The sequence below is a fragment of the Elephas maximus genome, chromosome 25, assembly GCF_024166365.1.
Source record: "Elephas maximus indicus isolate mEleMax1 chromosome 25, mEleMax1 primary haplotype, whole genome shotgun sequence".
In the NCBI taxonomy this organism is placed as follows: Eukaryota; Metazoa; Chordata; class Mammalia; order Proboscidea; family Elephantidae; genus Elephas; species Elephas maximus.
Genome location: NC_064843.1, coordinates 10,820,831 through 10,845,036, shown reverse-complemented (window position 1 = coordinate 10,845,036; position 24,206 = coordinate 10,820,831). Strand labels below are relative to the sequence as shown.

General features: G+C 45.2%; 1 protein-coding gene across 1 annotated transcript in view; it reads left to right on the top strand.

The window, feature by feature from the left end:
* The window catches only part of VAPB (VAMP associated protein B and C), a 72,234-nt gene extending 48,523 nt beyond the window's left edge, over window positions 1–23,711 (top strand). The window contains exons 3-6 of the mRNA XM_049868975.1: window positions 13,581–13,684; window positions 17,512–17,592; window positions 19,217–19,393; window positions 22,184–23,711. Of these exons, the coding sequence (XP_049724932.1) occupies window positions 13,581–13,684; window positions 17,512–17,592; window positions 19,217–19,393; window positions 22,184–22,342 (521 nt within the window). The 3' untranslated portion in view covers window positions 22,343–23,711. The remainder of the gene's footprint in view (window positions 1–13,580; window positions 13,685–17,511; window positions 17,593–19,216; window positions 19,394–22,183) is intronic.
* The last annotated feature ends 495 nt before the right edge of the window (window positions 23,712–24,206 follow it).

Sequence of the window (24,206 nt, the reverse complement as noted above, 5' to 3'; positions counted from 1 at the left end):
AAGCTTCTAGTAAATTTTCATATGTAATCTATAAAAAGGTGGCCGTCAACTCAGCTTAAAATATTACCGGCCTTGCCTGCCTACCACACAGAACGTTGTGGCAGACCTGCAAAGGACTCAGTGTATTATTCCTCTCCCATTTCTTGAAAACCCTTGAGATGTGCTAGCTATTTGGGAAGGTTGTAAATTATTCTTTTAAAAAAGAGCGGGAGAGAAGATGATGATGTCTACCCATGTAGCTGGCCAGAGGGACTGAGGTTTTGAAGGCACACAAACTCGGGCAGTGATATGGGGAGTCATATTTTCTAGCTGTCCGATGTCTTTCAGACATACCCCGTGAAGCTCTGCTCAGCCTTCAGATTAACCTCATATTCAAGAGACCTTATATCAGGCTTCGAAAGTTCAGGCTCTTCACTGATCATGTCATTTTCTTCAGGAAATGCCAAACCACTTACTAGGGCATTAAAAAAAAATCTCCCTTTTATAAATTCAGGTGATAAAGTAACGCTTTGATGCAGGCATCACCTAAACTTTCTGTGTCAGCAGATTAAAACATGGTCTTTCCCAAAGGGCTGCTTTGGGATCTGGTCTGTCAGGTTCGTAATTTGAGTCCCTTTCCTTGTCCTTTAGAATAGGTGCTTATCTCAACTCATTCCTGCAGCAGCCCTGTCTGGGTTGTGTGCCCACTGGGTGGCAACACAGTGGTGATGGGGTGCAGGGCACTTTCCATTTGCATTAATTGGCCCAGAATGCCATGGTTTTGTCCTCTTGATCCTTGAAACACACCATCTACTAGCGATGGTTTTGAATTATTCAAATCTGGACCTCAGCAAAATAGGAACACTTAAATGGAGATTGGAGAAGAGGAGATTAAATTCCCCCCCCCGCCCCCGGAGATTTTAAATGCAAGGAAAATAGAACTTTCTGAATTAATGAATTGTTTGCAGCAGTGGGGGGTCTCCCCATTTGTTCTTACTCTACAAAATTAAATCTATTTTCTGAACTGTCTGGTGGGAAAATATCTTTAAGGTAGACAATTTCTGAAAATGTCTTTGTGGTAAGCTGTTAGTGGTTGTGAATTTTTTTTTTTAATGCTGCAGTTTAGTAATGAGGGAGTTTTCCATTAATATTCCAAACCATGTTTGTCAGCGGATACAGCAGGTGAAGTGGTAAAATTATGGGCCCATCAAAAATACTTAGGCTTCCTGTAATATGATATTAAGTTTAATATTTTTATAACCTTCACTGAATTCTAATTTCACTAAAGTAGCAAGCACGCTTCCATTTGCTGTTCAATTATGCACACTGGTTGCCTGTGTACCAGGCAGGTTAGAAATGCAAAATCTCTGTGTGCGTGAGGAAGGGGAGGCCTTGGAGAGCGTCGTCAGAGATGCCAGTGTTGTGGTACAGGTACACTGTACTAACTGTACCCTGGGAATTCAACGTGGATTAAAAACAAACACACGCAAATCTCCTACCATCTGAACCTGTATTTTAAATTGAAATTCGAAGAATTAAGGAACAGTATTCATTCCTGACGTATAGCCCGTTTCAGCCACATTTAAAGCATAAAGTTCTTCCATAAAAATCCTGAGGACAGAGGAGTATCGGCAGCTCTTTTTGGGTGGAAACACTGGTCAATTAATGTGATTAGGTAGTATTGCCATTGCTAATTAATCTTTTTAAGATTTTGCTGATGCAGTTCAGTGGAGCCTCTTGGTGGGCTTGGGGGGCCAGCTAGGGCTTTGGGTGACGAGCACAGAGAGTAAGGCCCCGGGCTCCTAGACAGAGAAGTCAGGTGCTGATAGTGGAAGCTGAATTTGGGGAGCGTAGTTTTTTTTTTTTTTGGGGGGGGCTTCTTTACGGCAGCATTCCTCATTTGATCATTCACTTTGGAAGCGTCTGATAAGCGAAATCTTGTTATAAATGGTTTTCATGAATCAGGTTTATTACTCTCAGATAAGAACAGCTCATGTTCATACTTAAAAGATGTTTTTAATCTTTTTCACCAGATGAGATTCTGGTTTAAAAAAAAAAAAGATATCACCAACAAAAATTCGGCTTAATTGTCTTTTTAAGTTTACCATAGTATTTAGGTTTCTTAAGAAGAGTCCTGTTTCACTTTTTAAGAGAATGATACAGTTTATTCTTTCATTCTCAAATATCATGATCACCAGGACTTATCAAGTACATCTAGTACAACGAACTTAGCAGAAGATTACTTCAACTCTCTCCAACTCGACTTAAAGCAAAAATTAAGCAAAATTTTAGAGCAGCCAAAATATGGATTTTCTTTTCATTCATTACAGTTCCTTGAGTATTGATACACTTAACTCGTGAGAGCTCCCCAGTCTGGACTCCCATCCTATTTACTCCCACTTTGCTTGGCCTTTTGGTAACACAGCATTGACACTGTTCTGGTTTCCAGCCCATCACAGAGCAGAAAGCAGGGTAAGGGCTGTGAGAGGTGGCCACCTCGGAAACAGCAGGGGTGACAGCATATAGCCTGACAGGGAAGGATGGGCTGGGTAGCAACGCCACAGAAGGCAGGTATGAGATAGCACTGAGAAATGGCAGTGGGATGTGGAGTTTACCTCAGTATCAGATAGACTGTTCTCCTGGTTCAGTTGATCAGTCTCAAGAGACGTGACTTGTATGTCGTTTATATAATGGCTGTTCATAATCACAACACCAGAGTAATCAGGTAAAGGTTATGTTGTGTTCCATTATCAAGTGTTAGAAGAGACGGGAAAGTATGTTGGGTTTTTGAACAAGATTTATATTAAACATACTGTTCATAAAAAAAAAAAAGGGCAAGTGAGGCCTGTTGTTTGGCTGTGACTGTACGTTGCACCCCTCATCCTCCCAGTGGCTGGAGAGAGGAGACCTGACTGTGCACATCTGTCCTGGTCTTCGGCACACATCAGTCAAGCGGACCTGACTGTGCACATCTGTCCTGGTGTTGGCACACATTAGTCAGGCAGACCTGACCGCACACATCTGTCCTGGTCTCGGCACACATCAGTCATGAAGACCTGACTGTGCACATCTGTCCTGGTCTTGGCACACGTCAGTCATGAAAACCTGACTGTGCACATCTGTCCTGGTCTCGGCACACATCAGTCAAGCAGACCTGACTGTGCACATCTGTCCTGGTCTCGGCACACATCAGTCAAGCAGACCTCGAGGAGATTGTCATCACAGACGGCCGACATTGAACTAGAAAGGCCCACAGAGAACACAGACAATCTAGCACTAACTTATTTTTAACTAGATACAACGAATTATTTACCTGCTAGTTTTTAGATACAGAGTTCAGCCATAGGTCACTGAGTAGGTGAAGGGCCAGGAAATTAGTAATGTTTTCAGCATTTTGAGACTCCTAAAGGAAATAATAAACTTACTTGTGAAAAGGGTCACAGTCTAAGTAAGAATAAAAAGCCAGACTTCTCTGCTTTAGGCTAGAGTTACATAACGTCATCATGGTGTCACTGGCTCTCATAAGCTGACTGGGAGCTCTGGTTGGCATTTATTTTAAGTGTTTTTGATCACTTTCAAAAAGTGGGGAAATGAGTTATTCCACTGTAAATGCAGTTTGGTTGAGAACTTTGATCTTAAAGGTGTATTAAAGGAAAGAGAGGCAATGAGAGGAAACCGTGGTAACAAGAAGATGGAAGCTGCTGTCTTAACCATGCGTAGGGCAGGATGCTGAGTGGCTGGGAAGGTGGGACAGAAGAGCAACCAGCAGGTAGAGGGTTAAAGGAAGGTCTTTCCTCTCTTTGGGATGCCCCAAGGGGGTTTCTAGAGGAGGCATGATTCAGGAATGCTTTGAATGTTGAAAGGAGCCCTGGTTATGCACTGGTTAAGCGCTCAGCTGCTAACTGAAAGGTTGGCAATTTGAACCCACCAGCTGCTCCTCAGGAGAAAGATGTGGCAGTCTACTTCCATAAAGATTTACAGCCTTGGAAATCCCTGGGGGGTAGTTCTACTCTGTCCTACAGGGTCGCTATGAGTCAGAAGTGACTGGCAATTGGTTTAGTTTTTTTTTTTTTCATGTTGGGAGTGAAGGATGTACAAACCCATCAACCAGGGAAAAAATGCAAATTAGTACCCAGCAGGCAAGACATGAAAATATGAAGTCCTGGTCCAGCCTAATGGGGGAGAAAAGGTGAACATGTAGGAAGAGTAGTGGGCAGGGAGCTTGGGGGTCTAGTATCAGCAGTATGTACCGATCAAATAAGATGATAAAAATAAGCCTTCAGACGGGAGCGGCCTATTCTGGAAATGTCTACAGCACTGGCTCTCCAGATCCACCAGCAGCATCAACAGGACCTGGGAACAGGTCTGAAATGCAGGTTCTCAGTGCCCCCCGCCACCCCGCATTGAAACTCTGGGCTTGGGGTCCAGCAGTCTGTTGTAACAAGCCCTGCAGACGATTCTGATACCTGCTGAAGCTTGAGAAGCACTCCTTACAGAATCATATTAGGGATGAAGCCCTAGAAGGTGGGAAGGTCTATTGAGCTGTGAATGAGGAAAGAAAAGGGACGTCATAAGTGGAGAATTCGGTAATGACCAGAGAGTATCTCTAGGTGTGGGGCCATGGCACGGGATATGTGACAGCTGCAGTGTGTATTCTGGACCCAAAGGGAGGTCTGCAGGAGACCAGGTCTGTGGAGAGCTGAATTCAGTGGTTGTACTTGGGAAAATGGTGGTGGTGGTGTTTTTGTGGGAGTTGTTTTTTTTTTTTTTAATTGTGCTTTAAGTGAAAGTTTACAGCTCAAGTTAGTTTCTCATACAAAAATTTATACACACATTGTTATGTGACCCTAGTTGCTATCCCTATAATATGTCAGCATGCTCCTCCTCTCCACCGCAGAATTTCCCGTGTCCATTCAACCAGCTCCTGTCCCTTTCTGCCTTCTCATCCCACCTCAGAACAGGAGCTGCTCATTTAGTCTCATGTATCTACTGGAGCCAAGAAGCACACTCTTCACAAGTATCATTTTATGTCTTATAGTCCAGTCTAATCTTTATCAGAAGAGTTGGCTCTGGGAATGGTTTTAGTTCTGGGTTAACAGAGTCTGGGGACAATGTCTTCTGGGGTTTCTCCAGTCTCAGTCAGACCATTAAGTCTGGTCATTTTGGTAGAATTTGAGTTCTGCACCCCACTTTTTTCCTCCTCCATCAGGGATACTCTGTTGTGTTCCCTGTCAAGGTGGTCATTGGTGGTAGTCTGGTACCATCTAGTTCTTTCGGTCTCAGGCTGATGGAGTCTCTGTTTTATGTGGCCCTTTCTGTCTCTTGGGCTCATATTTTCCTTGTGTCTTTGGTGCTCTTCATTCTCCTTTGCTCCAGGTGGGTTGGGGCCAATTGATGCATCTTAGATGGCTGCTCGCTAGCTTTTAAGACCCCAGATGCCACTTACCAAAGTGGGATGCAGAACATTTTCTTAATAAACTTTGTTATGCCAGTTGAACTAGATGTCCCCTGAAACCATGGTCCCCAGACCACGTGGGAGGTTTTTGATCTAAACGATGGTGAGCAGGGTGTCAGGAGATTAAATTTGTGGAGGCTCCAGGAGTTCTGTGGGGTAGTTTGATGGGAGAGACACTGGAAGAAAGTGTGACGATCTCGTTGGGAGAAATCTAGCAGGGTGTCAGTGGGGCCTGAGCTAAGATGGCGGGGCTGTAAATGAGGAGAGGCATTTTGAAAGTAAGGTTCAGAGAGTAAAATATAAAGCGTGTGCCACGGTGCTTGTTAGACTTTTATTCATTTGATGTGTTACCGTTACGACTTGCTTGAGTTCTTGGAGGAAGCTTTTCTGCTGTATTTAATCAAGTTGTCATCTCTCTGAGAAGAGGGAGAGTGTGTGAAGTAGCATATATTCTGCGTTTCTTCTCTTTTGAAGGAAGTCTGATCATGCTGAGCCACTGTTTTGGCCCCAGGACGCCTTTCGTAACAGGACCCTCCTGCTTGCTGAGTCCAGTCCAGGGACTTCGGCATCACGGTGTCGAAGCATACTGGAAGCAGTGACTCTGGCTCCAGGCCATCTCTTGGCAACAAGGGTCTGTAGTATCAGCAGATACATTTTCCAAGTAGGATAGATGGTTCACTTAAGAGGGTTTTATCATCAGTGTCTCTGGTATTCTAGTAAAATTAAGTTAATGGGAAGTTCATTTATAGCCTGTCATGGAAAAAAGTACGTAATTTCTGCCACAGTGTGCATGTATGGAACGGAAAGGACAAATAGTTCGCAACTCTTACTCTGTCATGTTCTCGTACTTCCAGCTAACAGGGTATAGCAGATTGAACTCAACGTGAGAAGACGAAAGCAGCTGAGAAGCGCAAACTTTGGGACGTGACTTAGGGGCTGGGTTGAGCAGGACGTGGATACGGAGGTACACTGGGGTTTGTAAGTTTCGCAGCGGCTGGGTGGTGATGGGACCTCGTCCCTCTTGCTGGCCTATTTTGGAGCCCCTGAGCTGGGCGGCCAGCACCTCCTTTTCTTGCCCCTGCTCAAGGCGGTAGGAGCGTTGTTGCAGCGAGGAGAGGCTGAGCGTCCACCGCAGGGACCCCTGAGCTTCCTTCGGAAGGTTCACAGGCAAGCCACGATGTCCACCCAGCGTTCACGGGTTTAGGTGGCAACCGAACATTGCTGTTTGTTTCCTGAGTCCTCTGCTTTGGCAGAAGGGAGAGCGGATGTGGTGCCCCAGCGGCCCCCACTCTTCCTGACGTGATTGGCGACTACCAGCACCTCCTCCCTGTGTGCGTGCGTGCCTACGTGCCTGCCTGCGTGCGTGCCTACTTCGCCAGACTGCCGGAAAGGGCGGTTCCCCCGCTGCTGAAGGTCATGACATCTTCTCGTGGTTTGTTCACGTTTACGTGGTGGCGACTTGGTGGGTAGGGTGCTCTAGGCTGGAGTCGTGCTGGTGATAGCTGTGAGGGCCGAGTGTAGCACTGGATCTCACACAGGGTCTGTCCGTTGGGGCAGAACAAGCAGTTGCCAAGGTCATTTGATAAGAAGAATGCAGGGAATCTCAGCCTTCCTGTGTATGCGTGTCTGTCTCCACCCAGGCCAGATCTCCGCTGTAAATGTGGACCTCACCTCGGCTTGTGTTACGTTCCTTTCCCTTTCAAAGTGTGGATTCTCCTGAGAGGGTTACTCCACAAAGCTGCGAAAGCCTTCAGTTGAATTGCTAAACCAGATCATTTTCCTCCAGGAAAGGACCAAATTTTTGGTCTCAGGACTCCTTCATACTCGTAAAAATCGAAAACCTAAAGAGTTTTTATTTGGGGGTTGCATCAATATTCATTGTATTGGACTTTAAAGTGAGAAAGTTGGAAGATTTAACAGTAACGGTAATATATCAATTACATGTTAGCATAAATAGCATTTTTAATGAAAAATAATTTTTCAGAAAGAAAATGAGAAGACTGGCATTGTTTGACCTTTTTGCAGATCGCTCTAATGTCTAGCTTAATAGAAAACAGGCTTGGATTCACATATCTGCTTTTGCATTTGCTCTGTTTAATGTGTTCTGGTGAAGATAGATGAAGAAAAACTGGTTTCACAACAGATACTGTAGTTGGAAAAGGGAAGGGTATATGTTTAATAGTCTTTTCATATAATTGTGGATATTATTCTTTGATACTACACCAAAACTTGTCAAGGAGTAATTTCTTAAAAGGTTAGTACAGTGTGGAATTTGAAGCCATGTCAAGGAATCTTTTGAGCTTCGTTTCATTAAATACGTTGGTCTGTATTGCACTTGGATTTTTTACCCATGTGTGATTTTGTAATATCATGCCTGGGTCATTTGGAGACTGTTAGTTCACTGAGTTATACAGATCTCCCAAATGTTGACACATTTCAGTATACAATATCATTCATATTCATCACTCTTCCCACTGAACTCATCAGAAGTCTTTAAGTGTTTTGGAAACTGTCAAGCTCTTGGAGGCAGATATATCCCCTAAAATTCTAATTTTTGTTAGAAAGCCTGGATTTTATCACTGGCAACAATACCGTCAGCTGCTTTCCCTGACGTGACAGGCTCACTTTGTTCATTTTCAAGGAAATATCTACCATATACCCAGGCCTGAACAATTGTCATTTGTCAGCTGTTCTTTCAAGTAAACATGGTGTCCCATGAAACAGCACCTGGTCCAGTTCATAGCCCAAACTGCACAGGTGCTTTTCCCAAACGATTGCTGAGTGCTTTATGTGTACGTCCAGTTTCATCACATAGTGTTAACAAGATCCCTTCTCAGAGTTGAAATTTAGTAAAATTAGTAATTTTTTTGCCTCATCAAGGGAGTTCTTCAGTGAAGTTGACTTTTTAACTGAGTGGTGGCGGAAGATGGCCGTGGTAACCAGCACTCTTCGGCGCCACTGCTTTGATCCACGCCAGGGCTCCAGCAGTGCCACCGTGTCACTTTTGCCCTGTCAGTGCCTGTCAGCCTAGAGAGAAAGCAAATAACCCCTAGTGTTACTGTGAGCATAGCTTTGACTTCACGTCTACCTAAAGGGGCAGCCTTTGGGGTTTGCAGATGGCACTTTTACAACCTGGTGTACTAATCTGAACCCTGAATTCAGAGCCAGGTTGGATCCCTGGTCTGGTATCTACTCTGCTGGCCACAGACCCAAGTTAGGCCACATAGCCTTGCTAAACCCTGGTCTCACGTATAGTACATGGAGATACGGGAATTTGATGGATCGCGGTGAGGAGTAAACGGGAGCGCCAATGACAGTGCGCCTTCTGTGGTACCTAGTACATAGTAACGCTAACCAAAAAGCCCAAACCCGTTGCCATTGATTTGACTCCTAGTGACCTTTTAGGACAGAGTAAACTGCCCTGTAGGGTTTCCAAGGAGCAACTGGTAGATTTGAACAGCCAACCTATTGGTTAGCAGCCGAGCTCTTACCAGCTGTACCACCAAGACTCCACGGTTCCAAGGAGAGGGGCCTAAGAGGAACTTTAAATGATCTTTTGTTCTCTCTGCTGTTGTTGTCAGGTGCTGTGGAGTCAGTTTCGCCATCCTCACAATTGTTGTTATGCTTGAGCCCGTTATTGCAGCCACTGTGACAATCCATCTCATTGACTGTCTTCTTTTTTGCTGACCCTCTACTTTACCAAACATGGTGTCTTTCTCCAGGGACTGATCCCTACTGATAATATGTCCAAAGTATGAGATCGACTCGATGGCAGTGGGTTTTTTGGGGGGTTTTATGAGACCTAGTCACACCATCCTTGCTTCTCAGGAACATTCTTGCTATACTGCTTCCAGCACAGATTAGTTGGTTTTTTTTTTTTGGCTGTCCATGTTATTATTCAGTAGTCTTACCAGCACCATAATTCAAAGGCATCAGTTTTTCTTTAGTTTTACTTATTCATTGTCCAGCTTTCCACATGCATGTGAGGCGACTGAAAACACCATGACTTGGGTCAGGTGCACCTTAGTCTTCAAGCTAACATCTTTCTTTTTTTTTTTTTTAACACTTTAAAGAGGTCTTTTGTAGCAGATTTGCCTAGTGCAATGCATCGTTTGATTTCTTGACTGCTGCTTCCATGGGTGTTGATTGTGGATCCAAGTAAAATGAAACCCTTGACAACTTCAGTCTTTTTTCCATTAGTCATGATGTACTGAAAGAAGGGGCGCTTATTGGTCCAGTTATGAGGATTTTTGTTTTCTCTATGTTGAGGTGTAATCCATACTGAAGGCTGTGATCTTTATGTTCATCACTAAGTGCTTCAAGTCCCCTTCATTTTCAGCAAGCAAGTTTGTGTCTTCTGTACATTGCAGGTTGTTTACCAGTCTTCCTCCAATTCTGATGCCACGTTTTTCTTCATCTAGTCCAGCTTCTCGGAGTATTTGCTCAGCATACAGATTGAATAAGAATGGTGAAAGGATACAGCCCTGACACACACCTTTCCTGACTTTAAACCATGCGGCATCCCCTTGCTCAGTTCAAATAACTGCTTCTTGGTCTATGTACGGGTTCCTCATGAGCACAATTAAGTGTTCTGGAATTTCCATTCTTCTCAGTGTTATCTGTAATTTGTTATGATCCAAACAGTCAAGTGCCTTTGCATAGTCAATAAAACACAGATAAACATCTTTCTGGTATTCTCTGCTTTCAGCCATGATCTATCTAACATCAGCAATGATATCCTTTGTTCAATGTCCTCTTCTGAATCTCGCTTGAATTTCTGGCAGTTTCCTGTTGATGTACTGCTGCAGCCGCTTTTGAATGATCTTTAGCAAAATTTTACTTGCATGTGATATTAATGACACTCTTTGATAATTTCCAGATTCTGTTGGATCGCCTTTCTTTGGAATAGGCATAAATACGGATCTCTTCCAGTCGGTTGACCAGATGGTTGTCTTCCAAATTTCTCGTCATAGAAGAGTGAGTGCTTCCAGCACTGTATCCATTTGTTGAAACATCTCAAAGTTGGTATCCTGTCAATACCTAGAGCTTGTTTTTTGCCAGTGCCTTCAGTGCAGCTTGAATTTCTTCCCTCAGTACCATCGGTTCCTGATTGTATGCTACCTCCTGAAATGGTTGAACGTTGACCATTTCTTTTTGGTATAGTGACTCTGTGTATTCCTTCCATCTTCTTTTGATGTTTCCCGTGTCGTTTAATATCTTCCCCATAGAATCCTTCACTGTTGCAACTCGAGGCTTGAATTTTTTCTTCAGTTCTTTCAGCTTGAGAAATGCCAAGCGTGTTGTTCTTTTTTGGTTTTCTGTCTCCAGCACTTTGCACATGTCATTATAATACTTTACTTTGTCTTCTTGAAACACGCTTTGAAATCTTCTGTTCAGCTCTTTTACTTCATCATTCCTTCCATTTGCTTTAGCTGCTTGACATTCAATGGCAAGTTTCTTCTGACATCCATTTTGGTCTTTTCTTTCCTGTCTTTTTAATGACCTCTTGCTTTACTTCATGGATGATGCTCTTGATGTCATTCCACAACTCTTCTGGTCTTCGGTCATTAGTGTTCACTGCATCAAATCTATTCTTGAGACGGTCTCTCAATTCAAGTGGGATATACCCAAGGATGTACTTTGGTTCTCGTTGACTTATTCTAATTTTCTTCAGCTTTAGTTTGAACTTGCATATGAGCAGTTGATAGTCTGTTCCACAGTCAGCCCTCAGCCTAGTTCTGACCGATGATAATTGATCTTTTCCATCGCCTCTTTCCACAGATGTGGATTTGATTCCTGTGTACTTCATCTGGCGAAGTCCAAGTCTATACTTGCTGTTTATGTTGTTGAAAAAAGGTATTTGCAATGAAGAAGTCGTTGGTCTTGCAAAATTCTATTATGCCATCTCTGGCATGGCTTCTGTCACCAAGGCCATATTTTCCAACTACCAATCATTTTTCTTTGTTTCCAGCTTTCCCATTCCAATCACCAGTAATTATCAGTGAATCCTGATTGCATGTTTGATCAATTTCAGACTGCAGAAGCTGTTAAAAATCTTCAGTTTCTTTGTCTTTGACCTTAGTGGTTGATATGTAAATTGAATAATAGTCGTATTAACTGGTCTTCCATGTAGGCCTATGGATATTATCATATCATTGACAGCGTTGTACTTCAGGATAATTCTTGAAATGTTCTCTTTGACGATGAATACAATGCTATTCCTGTTCAAGTTGTCATTCCCAGCCTAGTAGCCCATGTGATTGTCCGATTCAGAATGGGCAATACCAGTCCATTTCAGCTCACTAGTACCTAGGATATCGATGTTTATACATTCCATTTCATTTTTGACGATTTCCAATTTTCCTAGTTTCATACTTTGTACATTCTAGGCTCTGATTATTAATGGACGTTTGCAGCTGTTTCTTCTCATTTTGAGTCATGCTACATCAGCAGATGAAGGTCCCCAAAATTTGACTCCATCCACATCATTTAAGGTGAACTCTGCTGGTGGCCCCAGAATTTGGATTTTGGGTGCTTAGACTGAACATCCTTATTTTAGCAATCTAAATTGGTAGCTACACTTGGTGGTGTGATTTCTGTATATACAAGTCCCAGATTTATAAAAGATTTGCTCTGTGTCACACCTTGATTTTCATCCTGTAGATGTCTCTCAGTGAGGTTACCTGCAGCTCAGCCCTTGGATTGGGGCATAGGCAGCAGAGCTGTTATGGATGACTGGTTATTCCAGAGCATTTAAATCGGATGCACTGGTCGGTCAGCACCACTTTTCCGTCCCCAGGATGGATGGGGGACCTTGATTTCTGCTTGCCGCCATGCTTGATTCTGTTGGGTGTGTGCTGGCGGGTCTGAGGTGCATGATGCATATCCAACCCTGTGTGCGGGACCAGTGCAGCGTCCTGGCTTGTGACCTTGACCAGAAATCACTTTGTTGAGCCCTCGATTCTTCCTCTCTAGGGTGTTCTGAGGGCGCCTGCCCTTTGCTGCCTGGGGTGACAGAGTATGAGGATTGAGGAGAGATACCTGGTGAGCTCTGTGGTGCTGCTGTGAGACGAGAGGACAGTGAGGAGTGCCCAGCAGGAAAAGGGTGGAGGCTGTGCCCATGGGGAAGGACAGAACTTGCGTTGTCAGGGGACCAGGGCTCGGTGCCTCATGGTGGCCATGAGCATGTCCTGGGTTTGAATCCTGGCTCCTGCATGCTGTGACCTCAGGCAACTTAGTGAACCTTTCCATGCTTGAGTTTTTTTATTGATACCAAAATAACCCCCACACTCGTAAGTACCTGGGGTTAAGGATTAAATGAGAGAAATACAGGCTGAAAGTAAGAGCCCGCTCTGGCACATGGGGAGCAGTGTACACAGCTCTTGGTCACCCAGGGCCACAGGAGGCTTTCCCGCGTGTGAGGTTTTGTTTCAGGGAACTGCACTTGGTGTGTGTTTCAACCAAAGCCTTGTAGCAAATAACCCATTTTAGAGTGGCTGTCATGGGGCAGGGACAGGTCCTGGTCTACCCTGTGAAGTTGGCTGAGGGAGGGCAGGCACTTCCCTGGGGACTGTGGGTGCCACTCCGCATCCCAGGAGCCTCATGTGAGAGTCCTCTAGGTTTGTAGGGAGAAAGAGTTGTGTAAGCTGCTGGCGTGTCCGTATGCCCCACAGCTGTTCGGGGCGTGAACGTGGTCTTGGGTTTTGTTGGCAGAACTGCAGTTCAAGCGTTACCACAGCTGGCTACTGGAAATGGAGCAGAGAGAAAGAAGCTAAAGCAGTTCCTTAACTGTCTTGGTTGATTCTCCTTTAGTTCCCAAAGAGATCATTCTGGTATGTTTTCCCCAACAAGGCCAGCGCGTGGTGTTCCCACCCAGTCTGCCTGTCCCGTGGGGCCTGCAGTGGGTGTCTGTGGCCCCTCTGAGGCAGGGAGAGCTCTGTGGACGAGGAGTCAGGAGGCTGTGCCAGTACCTGCGTGGGCCTCAGCTGTGTAATCTGCAGCTCAAGAGTCGTGCCTTGCTCACCTCACCAGGGGCGTCGGGAGGCTCAGAGGAGAGGACGAGGCGAAACCACTTTACAGCCAAAGTACAGTGCTACGTGACAGATAACAAGCTCTGACCCTCCTAATGAAATATTTTCTTTCTCAGTGATGTTGCAGCCTTTCGATTATGATCCCAATGAGAAAAGTAAACACAAGTTTATGGTACAGTCTATGTTTGCACCAACTGACACCTCTGATATGGAAGCAGTAGTAAGTACTGAACGCCTCTTCTTTTTTTCAGTAATTAAAAAAAGAAAAGAAAACCTGGTTGGGTGCAGGATTGTGGGTGCACGCACTGAAAACTGTGTCATGATAACTTAAAGGGGGCTGGGGTTTTCCAGGAAGTTTGGACTTTGACTACCTTTAGAGTTTTTCTAAAACTGTGATGAGCAATTTTAACCTTTTACGTGATTTTCTAGAATACGATTCTTTCCTGAGTTTTATAATCTCCGTCTGCCTTAGCTGTTCTTTGCTCTGATGGATTGTAGCTTGAATGGGTTAGGGGTTCTCTCCACCCCACCCTTCTCCCACCCTTGAAGAGCAGAGTACTTCTCAGTATAGGAGATGTTTCCTTCCATCCCCCAAAAGCCAGAGGGACGCAAGAGAGTTGACTACCAAATGCCCCTCACCCTTTCTGCTTTTTTCCAAGCTTCCTTCATGCTTTCTCTTACTTGTTACATGCATGTGTAAGCCTGTCTCTATTTTTGGTGAAAATAAAATATCTTGATTTCATAAAATAAATAAGTGATATTATTGATTTTTTCTGGGGAAAAAAATAGAGATTGTAATAGAAATTCTCCCAAAAGGAAGTTTTTATACATCTGGATAAATAAACAGGCCTCTGGGGGCGTGGTAGATCAGCCTTCTGTCCCCATCCCAGCCTCGCAGTTGGGAAAAGAAAGGCAGATTGTCTGGGAATGTTTTCATCATTGCTTTCCAGCTTGCCAACCCAAACTGAGAGACGAAGCCACCCAGGAAGCATCAGCACATTTGAGTTCACTCCATTCACACTGCGCTGTAGTGTTTCTCTTTCCGCGGGGCACACCCAACCCACTACACACCCCAGGGCCACCATATTGCCCCTTCTTTTAGTCCTTGGAAAAGCATAACTGGCCACCTTCACTGATGTTTAGCTTTGGGGCAGAAAATTAAGGCTAAGCTGGATGTTTCTGGGTTAAGAGTGCTCTGGGACAGCAGGCTGCTTCTTGCTCATAGGAGGGCCCCTGAGGCATTCACGACTTGCTCATAGTAGGGTCCCTGAGGCTTTTGTGACTTGCTCTTTATTTCCTGGAAGGTGATGTGTCACTTCCTGTTATTTCGTGTTGTCAAGGAAACTTACAGCCGACACAAAATACGGACTATCCAAGAGCGTGTCCTAGTTGGCTTTTGCTGCATGGGGTCGTGACAAGAACAGGGTGAATGGGAGTCTTGGGCTTGCAGCCTGCTTTGGCCACTGACTAACATGGCGGCCTTGGGCAGGTTTCATGAACTCTCTTGAGGTTTTTCATCACCTGTAAGAAAGGGGTGAAAAGCCAGTCCCCAGGTTTGTTGTGAGGGTTCCGTGTGCTTTGTGCGTAAAACACCTGCCAAGTCTGAGGGTTTTTCCCAAAGATCATCCTAAGCCAGGGGCTGGATGTAGTAGTTACTCATTAAATGTTTAGGTCTCTTTCTTGTACGATGATTTTTTATAACACTCTTAAGTTTTTTTTTTGTTGTTGTTGTTGTTCAGAATGTGCACTTGGAGAAATAAACTGACCGTCTTTGGGATGGAAACTTTGGGAATACATAAATGAGCAATAAATAAAAATAAAAATAACCTGTAGTTATTTCTTACTAGACATAAACCAAAAAAAACCAGACCCATTGCAGATGAGTCAATTCCGACTCATAGCGACCGTATAGGACAAAGTAGAACTGCCCCACAGGGCTTGCAAGGCTGTCAGCTTTATGGAAGCAGGTTGTCACAACTTTTGCCCACAGTGTCAGGTGGGTTCAAACCGCTCACCTTTTGCTTAGCAGCCGAGCACTTAGCCACTGCACCACCAGGGCTCCTGGATACTAGATATAACCGCGTCAGGAAGAACTTTGTGCTGTTTCTTTATTTTAAATTGTTTTTCTTTTGATATTCAAACCTACAGAAGGTCAAAAAAAACAGAACGACCACTTGTATAACCTTTACCTAGATTCACCATTTTCCCATATTTGTTTCATTTCTGTCATTAATTTTCCTTTTTGCTGAACCGTTTGAAAGTAAGTTGTAGACTTCTTGACACTTCACCTCTGAATACTTCAGGACAAGGTCCTTCTCTTAAATACCCACAATGCTGCTATCACAGCTGAGAAAAACTGACATTACTTCAGTAGTAGAGTGCCTAATAGATAAATTCTTATTTAGAGTGTTCCCCGCCCGCCCCCCCGCAAAAAAACAAAAAACCAAACCTGTTGCCTTCGAGTCAGTTCTGACTCATAGCGACTGTGTGGGACAGAGTAGAACTGCCCCATAGAGTTTCCAAGGGGTGCCTGGTGGATTTGAACTGCCAGCCTTTTGGTTAGCAGCTGTAGCTCTTAACTACACCACCAGGGTTTCCCAGAATGTTCCAGTCGTTCTAAAATGTCCTTTAGTTGTTCTGATTCTAGAAGATCATCCCAACCCTTTTTGTTTTTCATGGCTTTGAATTTTTAGGGTCCAGGCCAGTTGACTTGTAGGATGTCCACATTCTAGATGTGTCTGCTTCCTCCTGAGTAGGTTCACATTAAATATTTTTTGGCAAGAATATTACATAGATGATGTCATGTACTTCTTGCAGCATCAGAGGCACTTAATGCCCAGTTGTCCCTCTTCTACGAGTGACACTAAGTTTCATCACGGGGTCAGAGCGTGACTCTCAGTATCAAAGTGCATCTCCCTTCTGCAGCTAATAAGTGACCTGGCACACTTGGGGTGATTGGGCCCTTGGAGGCCCCATCGCTGTCCTGCTCTCCAGTTGGCTTCAGCATCCATTGATGGTCCTTGCCCCGACGTTCTTTGTCACTCACAGACCCACACATGGTCGTGCATGTGTGCAGAAGACCAGGTGGAAATACAGTTTGTAACGTTTCCCCTTACAGGCAGTGATCTTTCCCACGTGTTGAAATGCCCTTCAGTAGTTATCTGACCAGCAGCATGCTCTTCTGTTGACTGGAGCTGCCAAAGGCCCCCAACTGTTCGACATTTAGATTGTTTTTCCATCTTGGGCTCTTAGTACCTGTTTTGCTCTAGCTGCCTCCTGCATGGTTTTGGGGGTCAGGGGGTGGGGGAGAGTCTTCCTTTCTCTGTGTTTTAACCTTGCTGCTGTGCTGGTCCACAATTCTTAGTTGTTGTTGTTAGGTGCTGTTGAGTCGATTCCGACTCAGAGTGACCCTGTGTACAACAGAAGGAGACACTGCCAATTCTTAGAGCCTCCTGGGACTCCTGTCTGCCGCCCACGGAGGAGTGCACCAGGCGTGAATCGTCCCAGAGCGTGGGATTCAGCCAGGAGGGTACTCACATCCACACACTGAAGGAAGTGGGCTTGGCCTGTGGGCCAGGGGTCAGCCAGACACAGCCACCATGGCGAGAGCAGCTCCTGAACCCCTTCCAGAAATTACATCTTAAACCCTCTAGAAGGGTATGCTGGAAAACAGGGCTTGCTTTCTTACGGAAAGCCAGATTACCTCTGGCCATCCATCCAATCTAGAAAGCTCTGCTCTCCTCTCGGTGGTCCTCTCTGTCCCATATGCTTCCCACAGACCATCGGCTCCAGGAGCATGCATTGAGTTTGAGGAGTCAGGCAGCAAGACTTTGGGGTTTGTGAAGTATAATAAATATTCAGGAAAGCTAGTGTATTTAATCTTGTCATGTTAAAAATATTAAAATCTCAGCAGACTTGAGTTCTTTATTTGATATACATCAGGGCTTTCTCATTAAGAGTAGTTTTCTGAAATTGTCAGTTATAGGAAGAAAATTCTTCCTCCAGCAGCTTTGTAATATCCTGATTATTCAATTTAAATTGTTTTAGTGGAAGGAGGCAAAACCAGAAGACCTTATGGATTCAAAACTTAGATGTGTGTTTGAATTGCCAGCAGAAAATGATAAACCAGTAAGTATGTTTATAGTTAACAGTAATTGAATGTTGCAGGCTGCTGCTTATTTGCATACCATCTCCTACAGAACCCAAATTTAAGTTGACAAATTATTTTCCTTTCTCTGATGTATGAAGAAAAAAATAAGCTGAAGTCAACAAATGAGTGGGCCCTGATGAAATCAGCCTTTGAAAGGCTTGCAGAACTAATTGAAACAGTTCTTGCCCCTGAAAAGTGCAACCTGTTGGTTGTTGAGATGTCGTAAATTTTAAAGAGCTGTCATGGTTTTTGTCATGGCTTGGCAACGTGCTCCATTGCTGTCTAACAGTGGCAGAGCCTACAACCAGGGCTCATTGGCCTTGACTGTTGTGCTGTATGGACAGGCAGGTGGCCAGCGCTTAGGGTCTGTTTTACAGTCAGTGGGACCAGCTCCTTCCCTCACCACCACCTCTCCCTATGCCCTTTATCCACCCACCTCCTCAACCCGAACTTGCTTTAAGATCAGGCTTTCTCGGCCCCAGCTCTGCTGACATTGGGGGCTGGATAATTCTTTGTTGTGGGGGCTGTCCTATGCATTGCAGAGTGTTCAGAAGCATCCCTGGCCTCCACCGCTAGATGCCAATAGTACCCCCCTACAAGATGTAAAAACCAAAAAAGTGTCCAGACTGCCACCACATCCCTGGGGGCAGAATTGGCTCTCCACCCCTACCCCCAGTCCCCACCCCCCAGCCGAGAAGGATTTAACTCCTGCTGCTGAGGGCATGAGGAAAGGAGCACCTTCCTGCAGGCTGTCACTCACTTTTCTTGGAATAAGTTGAAACCCAGGAATCAGCCCGGCTTGTTGAAGAAGGAAGACTACTGAAACGCTAATTTGGACCCTTCACCCTGGTCAGAACCATATAAGTTGCATTAAAAGGACAAAGAATTTAGAAGGCACACAAAGCATTGAAGGACCCTGGCCATTAACAACTGGAGATGAGGGTAGCCATGCCCTGAAACCTGTGAATGTTTCTGATCATCTCCAGGAATCCTGTTGATTTTTGTCAGAACTGCTTAGTAGTTCCTTTCTGCTCAGTAACTGACTGGTATCACCGTCCCAGTCCTTTGAATGGGATGGTGGTCAGTTCTCCTCCCGCCCTTGCACACTGGCCCTGGGAGGCAGTCTGGAAGCTGAGAGCCTGCATTCCGGCCCAGCTCTGGGATAATTCCACTTTGTGGCCTCCAGGTTCTAAGTTTGTGAAATAACTCGCCCCGTGTCACGTCCCTCCCAGCCTCTCGCCACCGCCCAGCCAGTCCTGGTGATGTTCTTCAGGCCTTTGTGGTGACTTTCATTTGTGGCTAGTAATCCCTGAACTTTCATAGTCACAGTGTGCAATATTCACTGCCCTCTGTCTCTGTCTGTGAAGTCTCAACCTCAGCCTGTCCTCGTTATTTGCCCTTACCCATGATTTCCGGGGCCCAGTTGCTGTAGATTATTAAGATACTAAATAAAGTGATCTACTTTTAAAATAAATGTGGCATTTTACAGTGTGGAAGAAACGCTACCACGTGTGGTGTTTGCTGAGTACTACTTGACTTTGCATAGAAAAGTCCTTTATTACATAGTTGGTGACACTTGGGCTTTCATTTATTTCTGAACAGCATGATGTAGAAATAAATAAAATTATACCCACAACTGCATCAAAGACAGAAACACCAGCAGTGTCTACACCTCTGAGTTCTTCTTTGGACGACACTGAAGTTAAGAAGGTGATGGAGGAGTGTAAGCGGCTGCAAGGTGAAGTTCAGAGGCTCCGGGAGGAGAACAAACACTTCAAGGTAACGTTCCATTTTCTGATTATCTATGGAGAATGAACAGGGACTTTTTCACCAGAATCTTGGGTGCGGAAGTTCATGAACACCTGAGTTTGTAGGTGTTTTTTTTTTCTTGTATTTGAGTATTTTTGCCCTGGGGAGAAATTTCCGTAGCTTTTATAAGGTGTCTCGAAAGGGTCCTTGAGCCTCCCAAAGTTAAAAACCACCATCGTTGAGCCAAAGTTTCGCAACTATTTAAACTCTTGTCCCTTTAAAAATTAACTTTCACTCCCCATTAGTGTGAATTGAAAATACATATTGAGACTAAAAATAAAACAGCAATGGGGATTTTGAGAATGTGTTTTCAAACCCCACAGCACTCCACTCACTCGGTTAGAGTCATGTTAACAGGGCAGATACTACCCTGCACCCTGTTTTAGTGCAGGACTAGTTCTGCGGGTCAGAGCCTCTCGGTAGAAGGTCTGGGCAGGAGCATCACAATAGACTATGAGGTGGTGAGGACTTAGGGAATGGGAAGCTGTCAGAATAACGAGACGTTGAAATTATGGAGTGAGAAACCCAAGTCCAGCTTGTTGATGTTGACCAGCGAGCGAGTTGGCTTCAGCTGTTGTAGGGTCCAGTTGTGCTGGGTGGTGAAGGGAGACGGGCTGCACTCCTTTTGGCTTTGGAGGCCTGCAGTGTCAGGAAAGACTCCATGGTCAGACTCGAAGGCATTCTGAGCATATGCAAGTCCCAGAACTCCCTGTTCGCTGAGCCTCTGAGGCCACTTCCTGCTTTAAGAGCAGGAGTCTTTCCCAGGCACGTGCTGAAGAAAACATTTCTCAACAGCCGATTGCAGGAACTTTTGTTGCAGCCTGAAGTTTCAGGCTGATCTCTGCTCTTAATCTTGATCGTGCCACTCAAGCATGTAATAGGTTTTCACTCTTTAACTAGCAGAGCGCCAGGTACGTGTAATGAATTCATTTCCCTTGATTTCTCCTTCTCTTTTATGCCAGCAATGTAGTGGATCACGGAGAACTGGCAGCGTTTGGGAAATGGCATCATTTGCTCTCTTTACAGGAACCTTGATTTGCCTCATTCAGTAATCTCTTAGTGTGGAGTAAATTATGAAGTTGACACTTTACATTTTGGCGAAAAATCGAAGATATGCCTAAAGTGTCTCTTTGAGTGTATTTCTCTTCAGAGACAGAGTTCTGTGCCATTGAGAGTGATAAAGAGGTAGAAGTAGCTTCTATATAAACCCAGCAAAATAAATGCTATACTTTGCTGTGCCTATTTTTTTAAGTTAATCTAATAACCAGTAATGTATCATTGTCAGCAATACTGGCCATGCCCCATGAGCAGAATATCTTAAAATATTATCAGACCAATCTTGACATTGGGAGATTCTTTATCCTGCCAAACACTGACTTCTTGTCTTGTGTTGGCTCATTCTTTCATTTGGCCGACAAATTTACTGAGGGTCTACTATGTGCCAGGCACTGTGGATACAGTCACAGGCAGTCTGCTCTTTGGGAGCTCCTCGTTGATGGGTATCATAGAGAGACATAGAACAAATCATCGCAACCCAGAGTGATAATGATCTCAGAGAGATATCAGCAAAGTGCTCTGGCAAGGAAGCTCCTTGGGCTTAGCAGCCTTTTCATCTCTAGGACCCTGGAGGCACTCAGGGAATAGAAATGGATTGAAGGAAAAGAAGAAAAGGTAGTGGAGCTGATGGGTGGGCTTGGGGGTGAGCAGATGGGGTAATTAGCAGAGATCTAGCTGGGAAGATTGGGCCAGGATAGGAGAGCCATGGTGAAGGCCATGCTCAGGATCTGGGTTTGGCCTCTTGGGTTATCTGGGAACCACTGATGGTCAGGCTCCGTAAGTGGCTTGATAAACAGCTTGCAGGTAATTAGGGCAGTGGAGTACAGGTGAAAGGAGAAAGAAGTTTCCATTCCTTACGCATCTTCATTCCCATTGCCATCGAATCGATTCCGACTCACAGAGACCCTATAGGACAAAGTAGAACTGCCCATAGGGTTTCCAAGGAGTGGCTGGTGGATTTGAACTGCCAATTTTTTGGTTAGCAGCCGAGCTCTTAACCGCTGCACTGCCAGGGCTCCGCACGGGGGAAAAAATGTGACCACTTATCTTTGTATATGTGGGAGAAAAAAAAAAGTTGCTTCTTTAGTGGGAAGTCCATGCATTAGACAGAAAATATTTGAGATGAGCATATCAAACTGAGTCACGTTTTAATACTGCAAATACAAGGTTTTCAGTCTAGCAGTCTGCACATAGCTTATCAAGTGCCAGGTGTGCACACAGCTCTGTATTTGAGAGCTTTCAGGTCTCCTACTTGGTAATGTCTTTTGGTTTTTATATGTGTGCGTTGGGAAATGCCTATCCTTTAAAAAATTGGTGACTTAGTTAGGGAAGCCCTTTCAGTAGAGGCAGGAAGAACAGTGGGCTCGGAGTGGGATGTAGGTAGGTAGGAGGTGGGGCTGAGGATGCAAAGGTCCTGGCTGACCAGGACCCCAGGCGCCAGGATTAGATTCCCATTGTAGAAAGGTAAACATGGTGTCAGTCAAGGCAGTAAAGAGAAGAGGGGCCTCTGGTGGCAGTGTTCTTGGTGGTTTCAAGCCAGGCCTCCCCCCGCCTGTCCCAAGCTTCAGTGTCTCCACTTGCAAAATGGGGAAGTTGGACTCTGTCATGTGATCTGAGTCTGTGGCAGAAATGGCCCCCCACCCGCCTGCTAGGCTGGACCCCTGCTCTGGTGCCCAGGACTGAGATATGCCCTTGCCCCCGCAGGAAGAAGACGGCCTCCGGATGAGGAAGACCGCACAGAGCAACAGCCCCGTGGCTGTGCTTGCTACAGCCGCGAGGGAGGAGGGCCTTAGCACCCGGCTCCTGGCGCTGGTGGTCCTGTTCTTTATCGTGGGCGTCATTATTGGGAAAATTGCCTTGTAGAGGCTGCGTGCGAGGATGGTCAGTTGGATGTATGGATCTGCCATCTCATGGGATTTAAATTTATCATAACCATGCATAAAAAAAAAATTAATGTATGATGACATCTCACAGGCCTTGCCTTTAATTACCCTCCCTGTGCGCAAGCACACATACACATACACACACACACACACACAGATATAATATAACAAGCTTTTAGAAAGTTTAAAATGTATAGTAAATGATCGGGGGGAAAGAACGATCTTTATTAAATGACGAGGGAAACCGTGATTCGTACCACAATGGCATATTGTCAGTGTCATGTTAAATGTTTGTAGGCCTTGGTACGTGTGGCTGGGTTACCTCTCTTCAGATAAGGCACTCTTCCTTGCTGGTCAGTGCTGGCCTGGGGGCGGCAGGAGCCCGCAGTGGGGAGTGCGGTCACCTCCATCAGTAGCCCACCACGCTGCTCACTCACTCCTGAGGCTTCTCACCCACGGCTCCAGTTCTTGTCCAGGTCCCCCGTCTCGTAAGACTGACACGCAGAGTTGGAAGCCCAGAAGAATTGCGCGGTGGTGCAGCAGATGTGCTCATCCCAGATGGGAGGCGTGTGTTGACTGACTGACCCAGCACTTTGGAAATCAAAGTCAATGCGTTGTTCTCTTTAAGGGACCAAGCTAAATCACTATTGGTTCATGTCGTGAAATGGAACTGTTATCCAGAGATGTTTAATGCATATTTAACTTATTTAAGGTATTTCATCTCATGTTTTCTTAATTGTCACGAGATTATAACAAATGCTGTGGCCTAAATGTTACCTGTGCCACCTAACGATGGTGGGTTCAGCTGGCACCGCAGTGGAGCTGTGGCTCCTCCCCACTGAGGTTTCTGGGCACTGCGCGTCCATGGAGGCGGGATGTACTCGGGTGTTGGAAAACAGCTGTCAGGAACCTGTGTCTTTCCGTGTAAATAGATAACAGCTATCACGGGAGGGATGGCCTGAGTGGCGACAGTCAACTCTACATCACCCTTTACTGGAGACGAGCAGCTGATCTTCCACCACCCCTCACCAGCCACCCTTGCTTCCAGCACACACACCCCAGGTCTGGCCTGACTGACCTCAGGGTGGCCCCAGCTTGGAATCACAAAGAGGGACTCAGGCTGCAGAGGGTGTGGAGAGAGGGGGAGCCAGCCTGTGGGGCGGGAGGGGCCATAGGAAAGGCTCTTCAGATAATCCATCAAGTCGCAAGGAGAGTTTGACTGTGAATTAAGTTTATGCTGTAGAAGACCAGTCCAATCCTGTTTGACTATGTAGCATCTTAAAAAGAAAAAATATTAAAATAAAGCCCCGAAACTAAGAATTCTTCTGTCATTTTGTCACATATACTGTATGGGGGGGGTATGATTTATTTTAATCATCATTATTTTGCCATTGGAAAGTTGATTTAAAAATAGGTCCTATTGAGAAATATATCTGTTTATTGACTTAGCTACCCACACACAGTTTCTTGGTTGGCTTCAACTGAGTATGAAATCCCAGGCGCGCTGTTCCTCTGGCCCTTCCATTGCCTGCCCCACAATGAAAGGAACCCCCCTGTCTTAGTCAGCTAGTGCTGCAGTAACAGAAACACCACAAGTGGACGGCTTTGACAAAGAGAAGTTTATTCTCAATCCAGTAGGCTACAAGTCCAAATTCAGGGCATCAGCTCCAGGGGAAGGCTTTCTCGTTCTTTCGGCTCTGAAGGAAGGCCCTTGTGATGCATCAGTCTCCCCTTGGTCTGGGAGCATCTCAGCACAGGGACCTCCTTTGGATGCACTGCTCCTGGTGCTGCTTTCTTGGTGGAATGAGGTCCCTGTCTCTGCTTGCTTCCCTTTCCTTTTATCT